The sequence below is a fragment of the Globicephala melas genome, chromosome 2 (genome assembly GCF_963455315.2).
Source record: "Globicephala melas chromosome 2, mGloMel1.2, whole genome shotgun sequence".
NCBI classification, from domain to species: domain Eukaryota; kingdom Metazoa; phylum Chordata; class Mammalia; order Artiodactyla; family Delphinidae; genus Globicephala; species Globicephala melas.
The window spans coordinates 68,929,168-68,956,675 of record NC_083315.2 but is presented as its reverse complement, the minus strand read 5'-3'; the positions used below and the strand labels follow the sequence as shown (position 1 = coordinate 68,956,675).

The 27,508-nt window shown below is 44.1% G+C and overlaps 1 protein-coding gene across 3 annotated transcripts in view; it reads right to left on the bottom strand.

The window, feature by feature from the left end:
• Positions 1-211: 211 nt before the first annotated feature.
• The window catches only part of SPG21 (SPG21 abhydrolase domain containing, maspardin), a 76,529-nt gene continuing 49,232 nt past the window's right edge, over positions 212-27,508 (bottom strand). For all 3 annotated transcript variants that reach the window (XM_060294130.2, XM_060294133.2, XM_060294131.2), the window contains exons 8-9: positions 2,398-2,538; positions 212-898 (exon numbers count right to left, since the gene is read on the bottom strand). In XM_060294130.2, coding sequence (XP_060150113.1) covers positions 782-898; positions 2,398-2,538 — 258 coding nt within the window. In that variant the 3' untranslated portion in view covers positions 212-781. The remainder of the gene's footprint in view (positions 899-2,397; positions 2,539-27,508) is intronic.

The following is a 27,508-nucleotide window of genomic DNA, read 5'->3' as shown; positions in this document are numbered from 1 at the left end:
AAAAAAAGCAGGTATGAAAAGTACCTTGCACTTAGCAGCAGCTCAATAAAGGATTGTTTCTGTAATCTAACAATGAGCAAACTGCACTTTAGAGAGGTTAAGTAACTTAATCTAAAGACACACGGGCTTGGCAAACATCAGTCTGATTCTCAGAGAGTCCTATGTGTAGGTAGCCCAGTTGGCAGCTATGATAATCACAAAAGCCACTCACTCAAATTGAATTTTTATTCCAAAGACTGTAATGGGTATAAAGACAACAGCCCAAACTGAAAACAATCTGCTTAACTGGAAATTAGAAGTAGTTCATTTGCAGGAGAGCAAGCAGTGGGTGACAGCCTTGGCACTCTGATAAGTTATAACCAAGAAAGCATAAAAATAACCAATGTCCTTCTGATACACAATGTGGATGTGCAGCATTTACAGCAAATAACAGAAAGGAAAGGAAAAAAATCCACAGAATCCCCCAATTCAGAAATTAATATTCACTTAACAACACAGTGGTGAAGACTTTTGGTAGCAAAATTTTCACAATTCTTAAAATGGGAATCTTCAAAAGTACTTCGTTAAGTTCAAAAGCTAAAAAAACTGAAGACGGAATAGTTACACTGGCTTAGAAGAGCTGCCGCCTGTCACGAAGATGACAATCAATCAGTCCTAGTTCCAAACACAGTGATAACCGGTGAACCTGACAAACCGAAGAGAGAGGCCGACTGGTGGGCACTGATGTCACTGATTGTACGGACACACTGGATCACTCATCACTAAGAGCCAACTCTAACAGCTACTGCTCCTCCTGACTGATGCCAAGGTTGCCTTTCTGCACCTCGAGCTCCTCAGCACTGACCATCGATGGGTCAATGGCCGCATATTTGGTTCCGTGGAATTGCAGCAAATGTATCTGCAGAAATGCAGAATAATTATTTTAAACAAACATCACTGTTGTGTATTAATGGTTTCTAGTTCTAAAATTACAGAGTCCTGGGGGAATGGGCAAGATAAGGTCAGGGGATTAAAAGGTACAAAACTACCATGTATAAAATAAGCTACAAGAATATATTGTACAGCACAGGAAATACAGCCAATATTTTATAGTAACTTTAAATGTAGTATAATCTATAAAATTGTTGAATCACTATATAGAACACCTGAAACTAATATTATAAGTTAACTATACCTCAATAAAAATATATACAGTAAAACATTAGAGTAATACATACTAATTAGAAAAACTAGAAAACAGAAAAGTCAAAAAAATTTTAAAAACCACAATTTGGGGACTTCCCTGGCAGTGCAGTGGTTGAGAATCCGCCTGCCAATGCAGGGGACATGGGTTCAAGCCCTGGTCTGAGAAGATCCCACATGCTGTGGAGCAACTAAGCCCGTGTGCCACAACTGCTGTGCCTGTGCTCTAGAGCCCGCAAGCTACAACTACTGAGCCCGTGCGCCACAAATACTGAAGCCTGCATGCCTAGAGCCTGTGCTCTGCAACAAGAGAAGCCACCGCAATGAGAAGCCCGCACACTATGATGAAGAGTAGCCCCTGCTTGCTGCAACCAGAGAAAGCCCACATGCAGCAACGAAGACTCAATGCAGGCAAAAAACAAAAAAACACAAAAACAAACCAAAACCACAAAACCACTATTTGGGATCTTTGTTCCTCACTTAATATGTAACCAGTCTTTCCAGGTAACTACAAATTGTTATTAACATCTTAAATTGCCACATGCTGCTTCACCAGTAGGTGTTAATCCTTCCCCTCTGCTGCTAGGAATCAGGTCCTTCCCATCCTCTGCTGTTCTAACACCGTAATCACTATCTCTGGGAATCAAGTTTTTTTTGTATTTATGATCCTCTCCTCAGGATCTGTTGCCACATGTGGAAAACAGGATCAAAGAACATGACTGGTTTTTTAAGCCTCTTGATAGTACTTGCCAAATTGCAAAGCAACCATTTCTCACCACTATTCTAATATCCATTTAGGCAGGTATTAGAAGAAGTAGTGTGTGTTTGTGTGCATGTGCTTTAATGCATTAAAATTAGACCAAGAAGTCACTTCGTGGGATTCAGATTGACTCCATTTAAGTCTGGTGTCTTGCTCTGGCTGAATTCATTACATCCAGGAGCCAAGGTCCCATTGTACCAAACGGCTGCTTCAGTGTGTGAGTTCAGGCCTGTGGTTCTTAGAAAAGGGAGAGTGGGCATAGAGTCCCTCAGGTGGCTCTAATATGCTTGAATTCTCCTGTAAGTTACTAATGTGGAGCAATGTATCAAGTCAATGCTTCATTCCTACAGAGAATTCTGTAGTTCTCTTACTCGACGACCAAAAAATAAAAGAAACTTTATGTTTCAAACCAGATTCTGTGTTCAAAGTGCTCTGGGATCCAACCTAGGACCTACCTGTACATAGAGATTCACCTCTGCACTTCTGCACAGGTAAGGGAAATTGCCTCCTGTTTTCAGGTGAGCCCTCCGGGCATTAGGATACAGTTTGTACATTTCTTCTTTAGCTTCAGTTGAAAGTGCACTCTGGTCAAACACCTTTAACAGAACATGAGGCCCAAACTGTTATTTCAATGTGTTCTTTGCATGTTCAGCAAAGTGCCGCCCCCCCGCCCAAACCTTACGCTAACCCCTACTCTCATCCTAACGCATACACTAACACTAACCCGTTGTCATACCCTAACCTGTACCCTAAACCGTACCCGTACCCTAACACGTACCCGTACCTAAAACTAACCCGTACCCTAACCCGTTGTCATACCCTAACCTGTACCCTAAACCGTACCTGTACCCTAACACTAACCCTTACCCTAACCTGTACACTAACACTAACCCGTACCCTAACCCGTTGTCGTACCCTTACCTGTACCCTAAACCATACCCGTTCCCTAACCCTAAACTTATCCTAACCTGTACCCTAATCCTAACCTGTACCCGAACACTAACCTGTACCCTAACATGTACCCTAATCCATTGTCATACCCTAACCTGTACCGTAAACCCTACCCGTTCCCTAACCCATACACTAATACTAATCCGTACACTAACCCGTACCCTAACACGTACCCTAATCCTAAGCCGTTGTCATACCCTAACCTGTACCCTAAACCTTACCCATTCCCTAAAACATACCCTAACTCTAAACTGTTGTCTTACCCTAAACTGTACCCTAAACAGTACCCACTCCCTAACCCTTACCCTAACCGTACCCTAATCCTAACCCGTACACTAACACTAACCGGTACCCTAATACGTATCCTAAACCTAACCCGTGGTTGGACCCTAACCTGTACCCTAAACTATACCCGTTCCCTAATACTAACCTAAACTTAACCTAACCCATACCCTAATCCTAACCTGTACACTAATACTAACCCATACCCTAACCCGTTGTCATACCCTAACCTGTACCTTAACCGCACCTGTTCACCAAACCTAACCCTAACTCTTACCCTAACCCTTACCCTTATCTGTACCTTAATACTAACCTGTACAGCAACACTAACCCATACCCTAACACGTACCCGATCCCTAACCCATTGTCATACCCTAACCTGTACCCTAATCCTAACCCATACACTAACAGTAACCCGTACCATATCACGTATCCTAATCCTAACCTGTTGTCATACACTAACTGGTATCCTAAACCGAACCCATACCCTAACCCTAACTATAACCCTAATCCTTACCCTAAACATACCCTAATCCTAACCCGTACACTAACACTAACCTGTATCCAGACACATACCCTAATCCGTTGTTGTACTTTAAACTGTGATCTAAACCGTACACGTTCCCTAACCCTTACACTAACCCATGCCCTAATCTTAACCCATACACTAACACTAACTCATACCCTAACACATACCCTAATCCTAACCCGTTCTCGTACCCTAACCTGTACCCTAATCCATACCCATTCCCTAACACTAAACCTAACCATGACCCTAATTCTAACCCTTAGCCTAACTCTTGTCCTAACGTATACCCTAATCCTAAACCATACACTAACACTAACCTGTACATTAACACATACCCTAACCCGCTGTCGTACCCTAAACCGTACCCGTTCGCTAACCCTAAACCTAACCCTAACCCTTACCATAACCTTACCCTAACACGTACCTTAATCCTAACCTGTACACTAACACGTACCCTAACCCGTTATCGTATGCTAACCTGTACCCTAAACCATATCCGTTCCCTACCCTAAACCTAACCCTTACCTTAACCCATACACTAGCCCCTACCCTAGCCCCTACCCTAACACGTACCCTAACCCATTGTCATGCCCTATCCTGTACCCTAAACCGTACCCGTTCCCTAACCCTTGACCTTACTGTTAACCACACCAATATCCTAACCCGTACACAAACACTAACCCATACCCTAACACATACTCTATCTCTATCTCATTCTCATAGCCTAACCGGTATCCTAAACCGTACCCGTTCCCTAACGCTAACCCTAACCCGTACCCTAATCCTAACCAATATACTAATACTAACCCATATCCTAACACATACCATAAACCAAATCCCTTGTTGTACCCTAAACTGTACACTAAACTTCACCTGTTCCCTAATCCTAACTATAACCCTAAACCTTACGCCAAACCGTACCCTCATCCTAACCCATACACTAACACTAATCCGTACCCTAACACGTACCCTAAGCTTAACCTGTTGTCATACCCTAACCTGTACCCTAAACTGTACATGTTCCCTAACCCTTACCCTAACTCGTACCCGAATCCTAACCCTTACACTAACCCGTACCCTAACACGTACCCTAAGCCTAACCCGTTGTCATAACCTAACCTGTACCCTAAATCGTACCCATACCCTAACCCTTACTCTAACCTGTAACCTAATCCTAAACCATACACTAAAACTAACACATACCCTAACCCGTTGTCGTACCCTTACCTGTACCCTAATCCTAACCCGTACACTAACACTAACCCCGTACCATAACACGTATGCTAACCCCAACCTGATGTCATACACTAACCTGTACCCTAAACCGCACCCGTGCCCTAACCCTTACCCTAACCCGTACCCTCATCCTAACCCGTACACTAACACTAACCCGTACCCGAACATGTACCCTAACCCGTTGTCATATCCTAACATGTACCCTAAAATGTATATGTTCCCTAACCCTAACACTTACCCTAACCCTTACCATAATCCTAACCCGCACACTAACACTAGCCCGTAACTTAACACATACCCTAACTCTAACCCGTTTTTGTACTCTAACCAGTAACCTAAACCTTACCCGTTCCCTAACCTTAACCTTAAACCTAATCCTAACCCTTATCCTAAGCCGGACCCTAATCCTAACCCATACACTAACACTAACCCATACTCTAAATTTAACCCATTGTTTTACACTAACCTGTACCCTAAACCATACCCGTTCTCTAACCCTAACCCTTACTCTGTTACTTGTACTCTGAATCTAACCCGTACACTAACACTAACCCGTACCTAAAACGTTCCCTAATCCTAACCTGTTGTCGTACCCTAACCTGTATCCTAATCCATACCCGTTCCCTAACACTAACCCGAACCCAGACTCTAACCCTAACGCTAAACCTTACCCTAATCCTTACCCTAACGTATACCCTAATCCTAACGTGTACACTAACACTAATCCATATCCTAACACATACCCTAACCCTAATCTGTTGTCATACCCTATCCTGTACCCTAAACCGTACCCGTTCCCTAACCCTTACGGTTAACCATACCGATATCCTAATCCATACACTAACACTAACCCCTCCCCTAACACATTGTCGTACCCTAACCTGTACCCTAAACCGTACCCGTTCCCTAACCCTAAACCTAACCATAACCCTTACCCTAACCCATACACTAATCCTAACCTGTACCCTAACACATACCCTAACCCGTTTTCGTACCCTAATCTGTAGCCTAAACCATACCCATTCCCTAGCCCTAACCCTAAATCTCTTACCCTAACCCTTACCCTAACTTGTACGCTAATCCTAACTGGTATACTAACACGTACCCTAACACATACCCTAAACCTAACCCGTTGTCATATCCTAACCTGTACCCTAAACCGTACCCGTTCCGTAACCATAACCCTAACCCTTCCTGTAACCCTTATCGTAACACGTACCCTAATCCTAACCCATACACTAACACTAACCGGTACCCTAACACATACCCTAAGCCTAACCCGTTGTCATAGCCTAACCTGTACCCTAAACCATACCCGTTCTCTAACACTAACCCTAATGCTAACCCTTACCCTAACTCGTATCCTAATCGTAACTAGTACACTAACACTACTAACCCATACCATAACACATACCCTAACCTTAAACTGTTGTCGTATGCTAACCTGTACCTTAAACCATACCCGTTCCCTAACTGTAACCCTAATCCTGACCCTTACTTAACCGTAACACTTAACCCTAACCCTTGCCCTAACCCGTACACTAACACTAACCCGTAACCTAAAACGCAACGTAACCCTAACCCATTGTCGTACCCTAAACTGTACCCTAAACCATACCCATTCTCTAAGCCTAATCCTAACTCTAACCCTTACCCTAACCTGTAACATAAACCTAACCTGTACATTAACCCGTACCCTAACCCATACCCTAACCCTAAACAGCTGTCGTAACCTAACCTGTAACCTAAACCGTACCCGTTCCGTAACCCTAACCATAACCCTTACCCTAATCCTTACCGCAACCTGTACCCTAATACTAATTCATACGCTAACATGTACCCTAATAGTACCCTAAACCTAACACGTTGTTGTACCCTAACCTGTACCCTAAACCAAGCCTGATCCCTAACCCTAGCTGTTACTCTAACTCATAACCTAATACTAACCTGTACACTAACAGTAACCCGTACCCTAACACATACCCTAACCCTAAGCTGTTGTCGTACACTAACCTGTACCTAAACCTCACCCGTTCCCTAACCCTTACTCTAACCCATAACCTAATACTAACCTGTGCACTAACACCCGTACCCTTACGCGAACCATACCCTAATCCTAACCCATACACTAACACTAATCTGTACCTAATAAGTACCCTAAGCTTAACCCGTTCTCTTACCCTAACCCGTACCTAAACCGTACCCGATCCCTAACCCTTACCCATGCACTAATCCTAATCTGTACACCAAAACTAACCCATACCCCTAACACATACCCTAATCCTAACCCATGTCCTACACTAATCTGTATCCTAAACTCTACCCATTTCCTAATCCTAACCCTTCCTAATCCTAACCCTTACCCTTACCCAAACTGTACCCTAATCCTAACCCGTACACTAACCCATACCCTAATACGTACCCTAACCCTAACCTGTTGTCGTACCCTAACCTGTACCCTGAACAACACCCATTCCCTAACACTAACCCTAACTCTTATCCTAACTTGTATCCTAGTCGTAACCAGTACACTAACACTAACCCATACCCTAAACTGTTGTACCCTAATCTGTACATTAAACCATACCCATTCCCTAACCGTAACCCTAACTCTCACCCTTACCTTAACCCTAACCCATACCCTAAAACGTACCCTAATCTTAACCCATTGTCGTACCCTAAACTGTACCCTACACCATTACCCGTTCCCTAACCCTAATTCTAACTCTTACCCTAACATGTAACATAATCCTAACCCGTACACTAACACGTACCCTAACCCATTCTCGTACCCCTAACCCTAATCCTTACCCCAACCCGTACCCTAATACTAATTCGTACACTAACAGTAACCTGTAGCCTAACACTACCCTAACCCTAATCCTCATCCTAACCCATACCCTAATCCTAAACCGTACACTAACACTTACCCGTACTCTAACTCATACCCTAACTCTAATCCGTTTTCATACCCTAAACTGTACTCGTTTCCTAATCTTATACCTAATCCTAACTCTAACCCTTACCCTAATCCGTACACTAACATGTAAGTTAACCCGTACCCTAACTCTAACCCGTTTTCGTACCCTAACCGGTACTCTAAATAAACCTGACAAGTTCCCTAACCCTAACCTTAACCCTAACCCGTACCCTAAACCGTACCCATTCCCTAACCCTAAACGTTATCCTAACCCTTACTCGTACCCTAAATCTAACCCATACACTAACACTAACCTGTACCTAACACATACCCCAACACTAACACGTTGTCGTACCCTAAACTGTACCGTAAACCATACCCGTTCCCTAACCCTAACACTTACCCTAACCCTTGTCCTAATCCGTACCCTAATGCTAATCTGTACACTAACCCATACCCTAACATGTACCCTAATCCTAACCCATTGTCGTACCCTAAACCGTATCTATTCCCTACCCTAAACCTAACCTTTACTGTAACCCATACACTAACCCGTACCCTAATTCTAACCCGCAAACTAACCCATACCCTAACCCATACCCTAACCTGTATCCTAATCCTAACCAATATACTAATACTACCCCATACCCTAACACGTACCCTAGCCCAAATCCCTTGTTGTACCCTAAACTGTACACTAAACCGTACCTGTTCCCTAATCCTAACCATAACCCTAAACCTTACGCTAACCCATACACTAACACTAATCTGTACCCTAACACGTACCCTAAGCCTGACCTGTTGTCGTACCCTAAACTGTACCCTAAAGCTTACCCATACCCTAACTCTAACCCTTACCCTAACTGGTACCCTAATCCTAATCCTTACACTAACCCATACCCTAACAAGTACTCTAAGCCTAACTCGTTGTCATACCCTAACCTGTACCCTAAACCTTACCTGTTCCTTAACCCTAAACCTAACCAAAAACCTTTACCCTCTTACCCAAACCATACCCTAATCCTAATCTGTACACTAACCCGTACTCTAACCCTAACCCGTCATCATACCCTAACCTGTACCCTAATCCATACCCGTTCCCTAACTGTAACCCTAAACCTAACCCTTACCCTGATCCATAAACTAATCCTAACCTGTATACTAACACTAACCCATACCCTAACATGTACCCTAACCTTAACCCATTGTCATACCCTTACCTGTACACTAAACCATATCCGTTCCCTAACCATAATCCTTAACCTACCATACCCTAATCCTAACCCGTACACTAACACGTACCCTAAACTTAACCTGTTGTCCTACTCTGACCTGTACCCTAAACCACACCTGTTTCCTAACCCTAACTCTAACCTTAACTTTTATCCTAACTTTTACCCTAACCGTACCCTAACCTAACCAGTACACTAACACTAATCCATACTCTAAGACGTACTCTAAGCCTAACCTTTTGTTATACCCTAACCTATACGCTAAGCCATACCCATTCCCTAGCCCTAACCCTTACCCTAATCCTTACCCTAACCGTACCCTAACCCGTACACTAACACTAATCCATACTGTGACACATACCCTAAGCCTAACCTGCTGCAGTACCCTAAACCGTAACCGTACCCAACGCTAACCCTAACCCTTACCGTAACCCACACCATAATCCTAAACCGTAAACTAAAACTAACCCATACCCTAACATGTACCCTAACCCTAAACCGTTGTACCCTAACCTGTACCCTAAACCATACCCGTTCCCTAACCCTAACCCTATCTGTACCCTAATCCTAACCCATACAATAACACTAATCCATACCCTAAGCCTAACCTGTTGTCATACATAACCTGTAGCCTAAACCATACCCATTCCCTAACCCTAACGCTAACCTTTATCCTAACCAGTACCCTAATCCTAATGCATATGCTAATACAAACCCTTACCCTAACACATGCCCTAACCAAAACCCATTGTACCCCAAACTGTACCCTAAACCGTACATAAAACCTTACGCTAACCCGTATCCTCATCCTAACCTGTACACTAACACTAACGAACACCCTAACACGTACGCTAACCCTAACCCATTGTCATACCCTAACCTGCACCCTAAACTGTACCCGTTCCGTAACCCTAACCCTTACCCTAACCTAACCCGTACCCTAATCCCAATCCATACACTAACAATAACCCGTACCCTAACCCTAATCCATTGTCGTAGCCTAACGTGTACCTTAAACCGTACTCGTTCCCTAACACTAACCCTATTCCTAATCCTTACTCTAACCCTTACCCTAATCCGCACCCTAATCCCAATCTGTACACTAACACCCATAACTTAACACGTACCCTAACTCTAACCCGTTTTCGTACCCTAACCAGTACCCTAAACCTTACCAGTTCCCTAATCCTAACCTTAACCCTAACGCTTACCCTAACACTTGTCCTAATCCTAACCCGTACCCTAACACTAACCCTTACACTAACATGTACCCTAACCCGTTGTTGTACCCTAACCTGTACTGTAAACCATACCAGTTCTCTAACCCTAAACCTAACCAAAACCCTTACCCTAACCCTTACCCGATCCGTACCCTAATCCTAACCCATACACTATACTAATCGGTACCCATAACATACCCTAAGCCTAACCTGTTGTACCCTAACTTGTACCCTAAACCCTAGCCTTTCCCTAATCCTAACCCTAACCCTTAACCTAACCCTTACCAGAAGCCTTACCCTAACCCGTACGCTAACCCTAACCCGTACCTTAACACTAACTCGTACCCTAACATGTACCCTAACCATAACACGTTGTTGTTCCCTAACCTTTTCTCTAAACTGTACTCGTTCCCTAAGCCGTACCCTAATCGTAACCCATATGCTGACACTAACCCATTCCCTAACACGTACTGTAATCCTAACCCGTTGTCGTACCCTAACCTGTACCCTAAACAGTACTTGTTCCCTAACGCTAACCCTAACCCTAGCCTTATCCTAAACCTTACCCCAAACCGTACCTTAATACTAATTCGTACACTAACACGTACCCTAACACATACCCTAAACCTAACTTGTTGTAGTACCCTAACCTGTACCCTAAACCGTGCCCATTCCCTAACCCGTACCCGAACCCTTACCCTAACCCATACCCTAATGCTAACCCGTACACTAACACCCATACCCTAACACGTACCCTAACACTAACCCGCTGTCATACACTGAACTGTACCTGTGCCCTAACCCTTACCCTAACACGTACCATAACTATAACCCATTCTGTACCCTAAAACGTATACATTCCCTAACCCTAATACCCTAACCCTTACCCTAACCCATACAGTAATTCTAACCCGTACACTAATACTAACCTGTAACTTAACACGTATCCTAACTCTAACCCGTTTTCATACCCTAACGGGTAACGTAAACCTTACCTGTTCCCTAACCTTAACCCTAATCCTAACCCTTACCTAACCAGACCCTAATCCTCACCTGTACACTAACACTGATCTGTACCCTAACACGTACCCTAAACCTAACCCGTTGTACCCTAAATTGTACCTGTTCCCTAACCCGAACCCTTACCCTAATCTGTACCGTAATCCTAAGCTATACACTAACACTAACCCATACCCTAACACGTACCCTAATCCTAACCCATTGTGGTACCCTAACCTGTACCCTAATTCATACCCATTCCCTAACACTAACCCGGACCCAAACCCTAAACCTTACTCTAACCCTTTCCCTAATGTATACCCCAATTCTAACCCATACACTAACATGAACCCATACCCTAACATGTACCCTAACCCTAACCTGTTGTCATACTCTATCCTGTACCCTAAAACATACCCGTTCCCCAACCCTAACCCTTACCATTACCCATACCAATATCCTAACCTGTACCATAACTGTACCCTAACATGTTGTCATACCCTAACCTGTATCCTAAACTGTACCTGTTCTGTAACCCTAAACCTAACACTCACCCTTACCCCAACCGTCACCCTAACCCGTACCCTAATCCTAACCCATACACTAACAATAACCTGTACCCTAAGCCGTACACTAACACTAACCCGTACCACAACATGTACCCTAACCCTAACCTGTTGTCGTACACTAACCTGTACCCTAAACCGTATCAGTTCCCTAACCCTAACAATAACCCTTACCCGAACCGTACCCTAATCCGAAGCTGTACCCTAACGCTAATCCGTACCCAATCCCTAACCCTAACCCTAATCCTTACCCTAAGTCTTACCCTAACTTGTACACCAAAACTAACCCGTACCCTAACCCGTTATCGTACCCTAACCTGTACCCTAAACCGTACCCGTTCCCTAACCCTAATCCAAACCCTTACCCTAACTTGTACGCTAATCCTAACCCATACACTACTACGTACCCTAACATGTACCCAAAATCTAATCCTCTGTCATACCCTAACCTGTACCCTAAGCCGTACTCATTCTCTAACCCTAATCCTAACCCTTAATCTAAACATAACCCTTACCCTAACCCCTATCCTAATCCGTAAACTAAAAACCCGTACCCTAACACGTACTGTAACCCTAACCCGTTGTCATACCCTAACCTGTACCTGAAACCGTACCTGTTCCCTATCCCTAACCGTTACCCTAACTCGTACCCTAATCCTAACCCATACGCTAACACTAATCCGTACCCTAAAATGTACCCTAACCTGTTGTCATACCCTAAACTGTAACCTAAACAGTACCCGATTCCTCACCCTAACCCTTACCCTAACCGTACACTAATCCTAAACCGTACACTAACACGTAACCTAACCTTAACCTGTTGTCGTGCCCTAACCTATACCCTAAACCGTACCCATTCCGTAACCCAAACCCTAACCCTCACCCTTAACCTAACCCTTACCCTAACCCATGCCCTAATCCTAAACCGTACACTAACACTACCCTGTACCATAACACACACCCTAAGCCTAACCCGCTGTCAATACGCTAACCTGTACCCTAAACTGTACCTGTTCTCTAACCCTTACCCTAACATGTACCGTAACCCATTGTACCCCAAACTGTACACTAACAGTAACCCATACCCTAACATGTACACTAACCCGTTGTCATACCCTAACCTGCACCCTAAACTGTACCATTCCCTAACCCTAACCCTAAAGCTAATCCTTAACCTAATCAGTACCCTAATCCTACTCCATACACTAACCCTAACCCTAACACATACCCTAAGCCTAATCCGTTGTACCCTAACCTGTATCCTAAACAGTACCCGTTCCCTAAAACTAACCCTAACTCTAACCCTTACCCTAACTTTACCCTAATCTTAAGATGTACCCTAACCCTAACACGTTGTTGTACCCTTACCTGTACCCAAACTGTACCCATTCCCTAGCCCTAACCCTTACACTAACCATTTCCCTAATACTAAACTGTACACTAAGACTAATCTGTACCGTAACACGTACCCTAACCCTAACACGTTGTCATACCTTACCTGTATCCAAACCGTACCCATTCCCTAGCCCTAACCCGAACCCTAACACTAATCCTTACCCTAACCTGTACCCTAAACCTAACCAGTTGTCGTACACTAACCTGTACCCTAAACCGTAGCCATTCCCTAACCCTTACCCGAACCGTACACTAATCCTAACCCGTACACTAACACTAATCTGTACCCTAACACGTACCCTAAGCCTAACCCATTGTCGCACCCTAACCTGTACCCTAACCGTACCCATACCCTAGCCCTTAACCTAAACCTTATCCTAACCCATACTCTAATCCTAGTTCATAAACTAAAACTAACCCATACCCTAACCCATTGTTATAACTTAACCTTTACCCTAAACCATACCCATTCCCTAAACTTAACCATTACCCTATCCCTTGCCCTAACTGTACCCTAACCTAACCTGTGCACTAACACTAATCCGTACCCTAACATGTACCCTAAGCCTAACCCTTTGTCGTACCCTAACCCGTATCCATTCCCTAACCCTAACCCGTACCCTAATCCTAGCCGTACACTAACACTAACCCTTTCCCTAACACGTACCCTAACCCTACTCCCTTGTTATACCGTAAACTGCACTCTAAACCGTATCTGCTCCCTAGCCTGAACCTTAATCCTAAAACTAATCCTTACTCTAACACCCTAACTGGTACTCTAACCTAAACTGTACATTAACCCATACCTTAACACGTACCCTAACTCAAACCCATTTTCATACCCTAACCTGTACACTAAACCGTACCCGTTCCCTATCCATAACCCTAACCCTTACCCTATCCCATAACCTAATCCTGAATCGTACACTAACACTAACCCGTACCCTAACCCTAACACGTTGTCATACCCTAACCTGTACCCTGAACCATACCCGTTCCCTAACCCGTACCCTAATCCTAACCTGTACCTTAACACTAACGCATTACCTAACACGTACCCTAACCCTAAACCATTGTCATACCCTAATCTGTACTTTAAAGCATACCTGTTTCCTATCCCTAACCCTTACCCTAAACTGTACCCTAATCCTAACCTGTACGCTAAAACTAACTCTTACCCTAATACATACCCTAACCCTAATCCGTTATCATACCCTAACCTGCACCCTAAAGCGTACCCGTTCCCTAACCCGAACACTAACCCTAATCCTTACCTTAGCACGTACCCTAACCCTAAACCGTTTTCGTATCCTAACCTGTACCCGAACCGTACTGTTGCCTACCCATAAATCTAACCCTTACCCCAACCCGTACCCTAAACTGTACAGTAACACTAATACGTACCCTAACCGTTGTCAGAACCTTACCTGTACCCTAAACCGTACCCGTTCCCTAACCATAACTCTAACAATAACCCTTACCCTAAACTTACTCCTATCTTAACACGTACACTAACACTAATCCATACCCTAACACGTGCCCTAACCCAAACCCATTGTCATACCCTTTACCCTAAACCATTCGCGTACCCTAGCCCTAACCTTAATCCTTAACCGTACCCTAAGCCTAACCCGTACAGTAACACTAACCGGTACCCTAACACGTACCCTAACCCGAACCCTAATCGTAACCGAAACACTAAGACTAACATGTACCCTAACACGTATCTTAACCCTAAACTGCTGTCGTGCCCTAACCTGTACCCTAAAGTGTACCCATTCCCTAACCCTCACCCTAACCCGTACACTTACACTAATCTGTACCCTAACACATACCCTAAACCTAACCTGTTCCCCAACTCTAACCCTTACTCTTACTCTTAAACTTACCGTTACCTGCACCAATATCCTAACCTGTACCCTAACACGTACCCTATCCCTAACCCCTTGTCATTCCCTAACCCTAAAGCTTACCCTAACCCATAACCTAATCCTAATCTGAACACTAACACTAACCAGTACCCTAATCCTAACACACTGTCATACCCTAACCTTTACCCTAAACCATACCTGTTCCCTAATCCTAACCCACAAACTAACAGTAACCCGTACTCTAACACTTACCCTAAGCCTAACCCATTGTCGTACCCTAAACTGCACCTGTTCCCTAACCCTAACCCTTATCTTAACCCGTACCCTAATCCTAACCCATACACTAAAACTAACGGGTACCCTAATCCGTTGTTGTACCCTAACCTGTACCGTAAACCGTACCCGTTCCCGAACTCTAACACTAACCCTTACCCTAACACTTACCCTAACCCGTACCCTAATCCTAACCCATACACTAATAAACACTCACCTATACCATAACACACACCCTAACCCATTGTCCTACACTTACCTGTACCCATTCCGTAAACCTAACCCTAACCCTTACCCTAACTTTACCCTAATTCTAACCCGTACACTAACACTAATCCGTACCCTAAGCCTAACCCGTTGTCCTACTCTAACCTACACCCTAAACTGTACCTAACCCTAACACTAACCCTAATCCTTAACCTAACCCTTACACTAACCCATACCCTAATAATAAGCCGTAAACTAGAACCCATACCCTAACACGTATCCTATACCTAACCCCTTGTCATTCCCTAACCCTAACCCTTACCCTAAAGCTTACCCTAACCCAAACACTAACCAGTACCCTAACCCTAACACGTTGTCATACCCTAAACTGTACCCTAAACAGTACCTGATCCCTAATACTAGCCCTAACCCGTACAATGACCTTTAACCTATCCCGTACCCTAATCCTAACCCATACACTAACATTAACCCATTTCCTAAAACGTACCCTAATCCTATCCCGTTTTCGTACTCTAACCTGCACCGTAAACTGTACCCATTTTCTAACCCTAACTCTAACTCTAAATCTAATCCTTATCCTAATCCTTACTCTAACTCGTACCCTAATCCTAGTCCGTAAAACACCACTAACCCGTAGCTTAACACGTACCCTAAACCATAGCAGTTCCCTAATCGTAACCCTTACCCTAATCATAACCTGTACACTAACACTAATCCATACCCTAAAACGTACCCTAAACCTAACCAGTTATCATATGCTAACCTGTACCCGTTCCCTAACACTAACCCTTACCCTAACTCGTATCCTAATCATAACCAGTACACTAACACTGACACGTACTCTAACACATACCCTAAACTGCTGTCATACCCTAACCTGTACCTTATATGGTACCCGATCCCTATCCCTATCCCTAACCCTTATCTTAACCCTTACCCTAACTCATACCGTAATCTTAACCCGTACACCAACACTAATCTGCACCCTAACACATACCCTAAACTTAACCTGTTGACCTGTACCCTAAACCGTACCCGCTCCATAACCCTAACCCTTACCCTAACCCTTCTCCTAACCTGTACCCTAATCCTAACCCATACACTAATGCTAACCCCATACCCTAACCCTTACCCTAAGTCGTACCTTAATCCTAACCCATACACTAACACTAACCCGCACCCTAACATGTACCCTAAACTTAACCCGTTGTCCTACTCTGACCTGTACCCTAAACCATACCCGTTCCCTAACCATAATCCTTAACATACCATACCCTAATCCTAACCCGTACACTAACACTAACCTGCACCCTAACACGTACCCTAAACTTAACCCGTTGTCCTACTCTGACCTGTACCCTAAACCATACCCGTTCCCTAACTCTAACCTTAACCTTTATCCTGTTACCCTAACCGTACTCTAATCAGTACACTAACACTAATCCGTACCCTAAGCCTAACCCTTTGTCATACCCTAACCTATACGCTAAGCCGTACCCGTTCCCTAGCCCTAACCATAACCCTAACCGTACCCTAATCCTAACCCGTACACTAACACTAATCCGTACCGTAACACATTCCCTAAGCCTAACCCGCTGCAGTACCCTAAACCGTACCCAACGCTAACGCTAACCCTTAATCTAACCCTTACCATAACCCACACCATAATCCTAAACAGTAAGCTAACCCTTACCCTAACACGTACCCTAACCCTAAACCGTTGTCGTACCCTAACCTGTACCCTAAACCATATCCGTTCCCTAACCCTTATCTTATCTGTACCCTAATCCTAACCCATACAATAACACTAATCCATTCCCTAACCTTACCCTAACCAGTACTCTAATCCTAAGCCATATGCTAATACAAATCCTTACCCTAACACGTACCCTAACCCAAACCCATTGTACCCCAAACTGTACCCTAAACCGTACCCGTTCCTTAACCCTAACCTGAACCCTAAACCTTACGCTAACCTGTACCCTCATCCTAACCCATACACTAACACTAACGAATACCCTAACACGTACGGTAACCCTAACCTAACCCCTACCGTAATCCTAATCCGTACACTTACAATAACCCATACCCTAACCCTACCTGTTGTCATACACTAACCTGTACCCTAAACCGCACCCATTCCCTAACCCTAACCTTAACCCTAACCCTTATTCTAACGCTTATTCTAATCCTAACCCTAACCCTAACACTTACATTAACCCGTCCCCTAATCCTAACCCGTACACTACACTAATTGTTACCTATAATGTACCCTAAGCCTAACCCATTGTGGTGCCCTAACCCGTACCCTAATCCTAACCATACACTAACACGTACTCTAACACACAATCTAACCCATTGTCGTACCCTAACGTGTACCCTAAACCGTACACATTTCCTAACCCTATCCCTAATCCTAACACTAACCCTAACCCGTACCCTAATCCTAACCATAAACTAAAACTAACCCATACCTCTATACGTACCCTAACCCTAACTCATTGCCATACCCTAACTCATGCCCTAAACTATACCCGTTCCCTAACCTTAACTCATACTCTTATCCTAACCCTTACACCAACACTAACACGTACCCTAACACATACCCTAAGCCTAACCTGTTGTCTAACCTTAACCCATACCCTCAACCGTAGCGATCCCATAACACTAACCCTTACCCTAACCCATACCCTAATCCTAACACATACCCTAACTCTAAACCATTGACGTACCCTTACCTGTACCTTAAACCTCACCCGTTCCCTGTCCCTAATCCTAACCTGTACCCTAATACTAACCTGAACACTAATAGTAACCCATACCCTAAAACATACCCTAACCTAACCCGTACCCTAATCCGTACACTAACAATAACCCACACCCAACACGTACCCTAACCCTAACCCATTCTCATACACTAACCTGTATCGTAAACCGCACCCGTTCCCTAACCCTAATCCATACCCTAATCATAACCCATACACTAACACTAACCTGTACCCTAACAAGTACCCTAATCCTAATCCGTTGTCATAGCCTAACCTGTACCTTAAACCATACTCGTTCCCTAACACTAGTTGTATCCCTATTCCTTACTCTAACCCTTACCCTAATCCTAATCTGTAACACTAACCCATAACTTAACAAGTACCCTAACGCTAACCTGTTTTCGTCCCCTAACCAGTACCCTAAACCTTACTGGTTCCCTAACCCTAATCCTTACCCTAATGCTTATCCTAATTCTAACCCATACACTAATACTAACTCTTACACTACCATGTATCCTAACCCGTTGTTGTACCCTAACCCTAACCCATACACTATACTAATCGGTACCCATAACATACCCTAAGCCTAACCTGTTGTACCCTAACTTGTACCCTAAACTCTACCCTTTCCCTAATCCTAACACTTAACCTAACCCTTACCAGAAGCCTTACCCTAACCCGTACCCTAATCCTAACCTGTACACTAACACTAACCCATACCCTAACACATACCCTAACCCTTGTCATACCCTATCCTGTACCCTAAACCATACCTGTACCCTAAACCGTACCCATACCCTAATCCTAATTCGTACCTTAACACTAACCTGTACCCTAACCATAACATGTTGTTGTTCCGTAACCTTTTCTCTAAACTGTACTCGTTCCCTAACCCATACCCTAATCCTAACCCATACACTAACACTAACCCGTTCCCTAACACGTACCATAATCCTAACCCATTGTCGTACCCTAACTTGTATCCTAAACCGTACCTGTTCCCTAATGCTAACCCTAAACTTACCCTAAACCTTACCCTAACACTAATCTGTACACTAACACGTACCCTAACACATACCCTAAACCTAGCTCTTTGTAGTACCCTAACCTGTAACCTAAACCGTGCCCATTCCCTAACCCGTACCCGAACCCGTACCCTAACACTAACCTGTCATACACTAAACTGTACCCTAAATTGCACCCGTGCCCTAACGCGTACCCTAATCCTAAACCGTATACTAACAATGACCCGTACCCTAACACATACCATAATTATAACCCATTGTCATATCCTATCCTGTACCCTAAAACGTATACATTCCCTAATTCTAACACCCTAACCCTTACCCTAACCCGTACAGTAATCCTAACCCGTACACTAACACTAACCCGTAACTTAACACACATCTTAACTCATACCTTAACTCTAACTTGTTTTCATACCCTAACCGGTAACCTAAACCTTAGCCATTCCCTAACCTTAACCCTAACCCATATACTAACACTGATCCGTACCCTAACATGTACTCTAAACCTAACCTGTTGTCGTATCCTAAACTGCACCCGTTCCCTAATCCGAACCCTTACCCTAATCCGTACCATAATCCTAACCCATACACTAACACTAACCCATACCCTAACATGTACCCTAATCCTAACCCATTGTGGTACCCTAATTCATACACGTTCCCTAACGCTAACCCGAACCCGGACCCTAAACCTTACCCTAACATATACCCCAATCCTAACCCATACACTAACATGAATCCATACCCTAACACGTATCCTAACCTGTTGTCATACCCTATCCTGTACCCTAAAACGTACCCGTTCCCCAACCCTAACCCTTACCCTTACCCGTTCCAATATCCTAACCTGTACCATAACCATACCCTAACATGTTGTCATACCCTAACCTGTACCCTAAACTGTACCTGTTCTGTAACCCTAAGCCTAACACTCACCCTTACTGTCACCCTAACCCATACCCTAATCCTAACCCATACACTAACCCATACCACAACACGTACCCTAACCTGTACCCTAAACTATCAGTTCCCTAACCCTAACAATAACCCTTACCCTTACCCAAACCGTACCCTAATCCAAACCTGTACACTAACGCTAATCTGTACCCCGATAAGTACCCTAAGGCTAACCCATTACTGTACCCTAACCTGTACCTAAACCATACCCAATCCCTAACCCTTACCCTTACCCTAATCCTTACCCTAACCCATACACTATTCCTAACCTGTACACCAAAACTAACCCATACTCTAAACCGTACCCTAACCCAAACCCTTACCCTAACTCATATGCTAATCCTAACCCATACACTAACACTACTGTGTACCCTAACACGTACCCAAAACCTAACCCTTTGTCATACCCTAACCGGTACGCTAAACCATACCCGTTCCCTAAACCTAACTCTAACCCTTACTCTTATTCTAACATATACCCTAATCCTAACCCGTACACTAACCTGTACCCTAACACGTACCCTAACCCTATCTCGTTGTCATACCCTAACCTGTACCCTAAGCCATACTTGTTCCCTAACCCTTACTCCAAACATAACCCTTACACTAACTCATACCCTAATCTTAACCCATACCCTAAAATGTACCCTAACCCGTTGTCGTACCCTCAACTGTACCCTAAACAGTATCCGATCCCTAACCCTTACCCTAACCGTACACTAATCCTAAACCGTACACTAACACGTAATCTAACCTTAACCTGTTGTCGGGCCCTAACCTGTACCCTAAAGCGTACCTGTTCGCTAACCCTAACCTGCTGTCATACCCTAACCTGTACCCTACACCCTACCCATTCCCTAACCCTTACCCTAACCTGTATCCTAATACTAACCCGTACAGTAACACTAACCCGTACCCTAAAACATACCCTAACTCTAAACCATCATCATACCCTAAACTGTACCCTAAACAGTACCCGCTCCCTAACCCTAACTGGTACCCTAATACGTATCCTAAACCTAACCCGTGGTCGGACCCTAACCTGTACCCTAAACCGTACCCTAACACTAACCTAAACTTGACCTAACCCGTACCCTAATCCTAACCTGTACACTAATACTAACCCATACCCTAACCCGTTGTCATACCCTAACCTGTACCTTAACTGCACCTGTTCACCAAACCTAACCCTTACCCTTATCTGTACCTTAATCCTAACATGTACAGCAACACTAACCCATACCCTAACACGTACCCGATCCCTAACCCATTGTCATACCCTAAGCTGTACCCTAATCCGTACCCATTCTCTAACCCTTATCCTAACCTGTACCCTAATGCTAACCCATACACTAACAGTAACCTGTATCATATCACGTATCCTAATCCTAACCTGTTGTCATACACTAACTGGTACCCTAAACTGTACTGATACCCTAACCCTAATTATAATCCTAATCCTTACCCTAAACATACCCTAATCCTAACCCGTACACTAACACTAACCTGTACCCAGACACATACTCTAATCCGTTGTTGTACTTTAAACTGTGATCTAAACCATACATGTTCCCTAACCCTAACCCTTACGCTAACCTGTGCCCTAATCTTAACCCATACACTAACACTAACTCATACCCTAACATGTACACTAACCCGTTGTCGTACCCTAACCTGCACCCTAAACTGTACCATTCCCTAATCCTAAAGTTAATCCTTAACCTAATCAGTACCCTAATCCTACTCCATACACTAACACTAACCCGTACCCTAACACATACCCTAAGCCTAATCCATTGTACCCTAACCTGTACCCTAAACCGTACCCGTTCCCTAAAACTAACCCTAACTGTAACCCTTACCCTAAACCTTACCCTAACTTTACCCTAATCTTAAGACGTACCCTAACCCTAACACATTGTTGTACCCTTACCTGTACCCAAACTGTACCCGTTCCCTAGTCCTAATCCTTACACTAACCATTTCCCTAATACTAAACTGTACACTAAGACTAATCTGTACCCTAACACGTACCCTAACCCTAACACGTTGTCATACCCTTACGTGTATCCAAACCGTACCCATTCCCTAGCCCTAACCCGTACCCTAAACCGTACCCGTTCCCTAACCCTTACCCAAACGGTACCGTAATACTAACCCGTACACTAACACTAATCTGTACCTTAACACGTACCCTAAGCCTAACCCATTGTCGTACCCTAACAATACCCTAACCTTAACACTAATCCTTAACCTAAACCTTACCCTAACCCATACTCTAATCCTAGTTCATAAACTAGAACCCATATCCTAACCCATTGTCATAACCTAACCTTTACCCTAAACCATACCCATTCCCTAAACTTAACCATTACCCTATCCCTTGCCCTAACTGTACCCTAACCTAACCTGTGCACTAACACTAATCCGTACCCTAACATGTACCCTAAGCCTAACCCTTTGTCATACCCTAACCCGTACCCTAAACCGTACCCATTCCCTAACCCTTACCCTAACCCGTATCCTAATCCTAGCCGTACACTAACCCTTTCCCTAACACGTACCCCCTAACCCTACTCCCTTGTTATACCGTAAACTGCACTCTAAACCGTATCTGCTCCCTAACCTGAACCTTAATCCTGAAACTAATCCTTACTCTAACACTTACCCTAACTGGTACTCTAACCTAAACTGTACATTAACCCATACCTTAACACGTACCCTAACTCAAACCCGTTTTCATACCCTAACCTGTACACTAAACTGTACCCGTTCCCTATCCATAACCCTAACCCTTACCCTATCCCATAACCTAATCCTGAATCGTACACTAACACTAACCCGTACCCTAACCCTAACACGTTGTCATACCCTAACCTGTACCCTAAACCATACCCGTTCCCTAACCCGTACCCTAATCCTAACCTGTACCTTAACACTAACACATTACTTAACACGTACCCTAACCCTAAACCATTGTTGTACCCTAACCTGTATTTTAAACCATACCCGTTTCCTATCCCTGACCCTTACCCTAACCTGTACCCTAATCCTAACCTGTAAGCTAAAACTAACTCTTACCCTAACACATACCCTAACCCTAATCCATTGTCATACCCTAACCTGTACCCTAAAGCGTACCCGTTCCCTAACCCGAACACTAACCCTAATCCTTACCCTAACCCGTACCCTAATCTTAACCCGTACACTAACCCTAAGCCTTACCTTAGCAGGTACCCTAACCCTAAACCGTTTTCGTACCCTAACCTGTACCCGAAACCGTACTGTTGCCTACCCATAAATCTAACCCTTACCCCAACCCGTACCCTAAACCATACAATAACACTAATACATACCATAACCGTTGTCAGAACGTTACCTGTACCCTAAACCGTACCCGTTTCCTAACCATAACTCTAACAATAACCCTTACCCTAAACTTACTCCTATCTTAACACGTACACTAACACTAATCCATACCCTAACACGTGCCCTAACCCAAACCCGTTGTCATACCCTTTACCCTAAACCATTCGCGTACCCTAGCCCTAACCTTAATCCTAACCCTTACCTTAAACGTACCCTAAGCCTAACCCGTACAGTAACACTAACCGGTACCCTAACACGTACCCTAACCCAAACCCTAATCATAACCGAAACACTAAGACTAACATGTACCCTAACACGCATCTTAACCCTAAACTGCTGTCGTCCCCTAACCTGTACCCTAAAGTGTACCCGTTCCCTAACCCTCACCCTCACCCTAACCTGATCCTAAACGGTGCCCTATTCCTAACCCGTACCCTAACACATACCCTAAACCTAACCTGTTGTTCTACCATAATCTGTACCCTAAACCGTAGCCGTTCCCCAACCCTAACCCTTACTCTTACTCTTAAACTTACCATTACCCGCACCAATATCCTAACCCGTACACTAACACTAACCCATACCCTAACACGTACCCTATCCCTAACCCCTTGTCATTCCCTAACTCTGAAGCTTACCCTAACCCGTAACCTAATCCTAACCTGAACACTAACACTAACCAGTACCCTAGTCCTAACACACTGTCGTACCCTAACCTGTACCCTAAACCATACCTGTTCCGTAACCCTCACCATAACCCTTACACTAACACGTATCCTAATCCTAACCCACAAACACTAACCCATACTCTAACACTTACCCTAAGCCTAACCCGTTGTCGTACCCTAAACTGCACCTGTTCCCTAACCCTATCCCTTACCCTAATCCTAACCCATACACTAAAACGGGTACCCTAACCCGTTGTTGTACCCTAACCTGTACCGTAAACCGTACCCATTCCCGAACCCTAACACTAACCCTTACCCTAATCCTAACCCATACACTAATAAACACTCATCTATACCATAACACATACCCTAACCCATTGTCGTATACTTACCTGTACCCGTTCCCTAAACCTAACCCTTACCCTAACTTTACCCTAATTCTAATCCGTACACTAACACTAATCCATACCCTAACACATACCCTAAGCCTAACCCGTTGTCCTACCCTAATCTACACCCTAAACCATATCTAACCGTAACACTAACCCTAATCCTTAACCTAACCCTTACACTAACCCATACCCTAATAATAAACCGTAAACTAGAACTAACCCATACCCTAACACGTACCCTATACCTAACCCCTTGTCATTCCCTAACTCTAGCCCTAACCCTTACCCTAAAGCTTACCCTTACCCGTAACCTAACCCTAACCCGAACACTAACCAGTACCCTAATCCTAACACGTTGTCATACCCTAACATATACCCTAAACCATTCCCACTCCCTAACCATAATCCTAACCCTAACCTTAACAGTACCCTAATCCTACCCCATACACAAACACTAATCCATACCTTAAGTACCCTAAACCTAACCCATTGTAGTACCTTTACCTGTATCCTAAACCGTACCCTAATTCTAACCCATATACTAACCCTTACCCTAACACGGACCCTAACCCAAACCCATTGTTGTACCCCAAACTGAACCCTAAACCGTACCCTAACCCGAACCCAAAACCTTACGCTAACCCGTACCCCTATCCTAACCTGTACACTAACACTAACCCATACCCTAACACGTACGCTAACCCTAACCTGTTGTCGTAACCTAACCTGCACCCTAAACCTTACCGGTTCCCTAACCTTAAACCTAAACCTAACCCATACCCTAAACCTAACCCGTACACTAACACGTACCCTAACCCGCTTCCTAGCCCTAACCATACCCTAATCCTAAACCGTACACTAACACTAGTCCATACCCTAACGGGTACCCTAAGCCTAAGGCATTATCGTACCCTAACCTGTACCTGCACCTAACCCTAACCCTTAACCTAACCCTTACCCTAACCCATACCCTGATCCTAACCTGTAAACTAAAACTAACCCGTACCCTAAAACATTCCCTAACCCTAACCCTTACCTTAACGGTACCCTAATCCTAACCCGTACACTAACAATTCGTACCCTAACACATACTCTAAGCCTAACCCGTTCTCGTACCGTAACCTGTACCCGAAACCGTACCCGTTCCCTAACCCTTTACCTTAACCAGTACTGCAATTCTAACCCATACACTAAAACTAACCCATACCCTAACACATACCCTAACCCTAACCTTTTGTCATATCCTAACCTGTAACCTTAACCCTACCCATTACCTAACCCTAAAACTAAAACTAATCCTTACCCTAATTCTTACCCTAACCTGTACCGTAATCCTACCGCGTACACTAACACCCATACCTTAACATGTACTCTAACCCATTCCCTAACCCTAAACCTTACCCTAACCCTAACCTGTACACTAAAACTAACCCATACTCTAACATGTACCCTAACCCTAACCTGCTGTCGTGCCATAACCTGTACCCTAAACTGTACCCGTTCCCTAACCAAAACCCTTACCCTAACCCTTACCCGAACCGTACCATAATCCTAACCCATACACTAACACTAGTCGGTACCCTAACACGTACCCTAAGCCTAACCTGTTGTCGTACCCTAATGTGTAACCTAAACCGTACCCATTCCCTAACCCTAACCCTTACCCATACACTAACATTAACCCGTATCCTAACACCCTAAACCTAACCTGTTGTCATACCCTAATCTGTACCCTAAACCGTACATGTTCCTAACCCTAATCCTAACCCATACACTAATGCTAAGTCATACCTTAACACGTACCCTAACCCGTTTTCGTACCCTAAACTGTACCCGTTCCCTAACACTAAACCTAACCCTGACCCTAACCAGTACCCTAATCTGAACCCGTACACTAAAAATAATCCGTCTAAACCTAATCCTAATCCTAAATCTAATGGTTACCCTAACCCATACTGTAATCCTAACCAGTACACTATCACTAACCTGTACCCTAACACATACCCTAGCACTAACACGTTGCACCCTAATCTGCACCCTAAACCATACCCATTCCCTAACCGAAACCCTAACCTGTACCCTAATGCTATCCCATATACTAATACTAACCCTTACTCTAACATACCCTAACCCAAACCCATTGTACTCTAAACTGTACCCTAAACCATACCCGTTCCCTAACCCAAACCCCAAACATTATGCTAACCCGTACTCTCATCCTAACCCATACACTAACACTAACCCGTAACTTAACACGTACCCTAACCCGTTGTCATACCCCAACCTGTACCCTAAAGCGTACCCATTTCCTAAACCTAACCCTCACCCTTACCCTAACCTTAACCTAATCCTAACCCATACCGTAACACGTACACTAACCCTAAAACATTGTCGTACCCTTACCCTAACCATACCCTAATCCTAACCCGTACACTAACACTAATCCGTACCCTAAGCCTACCCTGTTGTCGTACCCTATGCTGTACCCTAAACCGTACCCTTCCCTAACACTAACCCTTAACCTAACCCTTACCCTAACCTGAACCCTAATCCTAAACCATACACTAACCCATTCTCTAACACGTACACTAACCCATCAGACCCTAACCTGTACCCTAAAGAGTACCCATTCCCCAACCCTAATCCTAACCCGTACCCTAACACATACCCTAAGTCTAACTC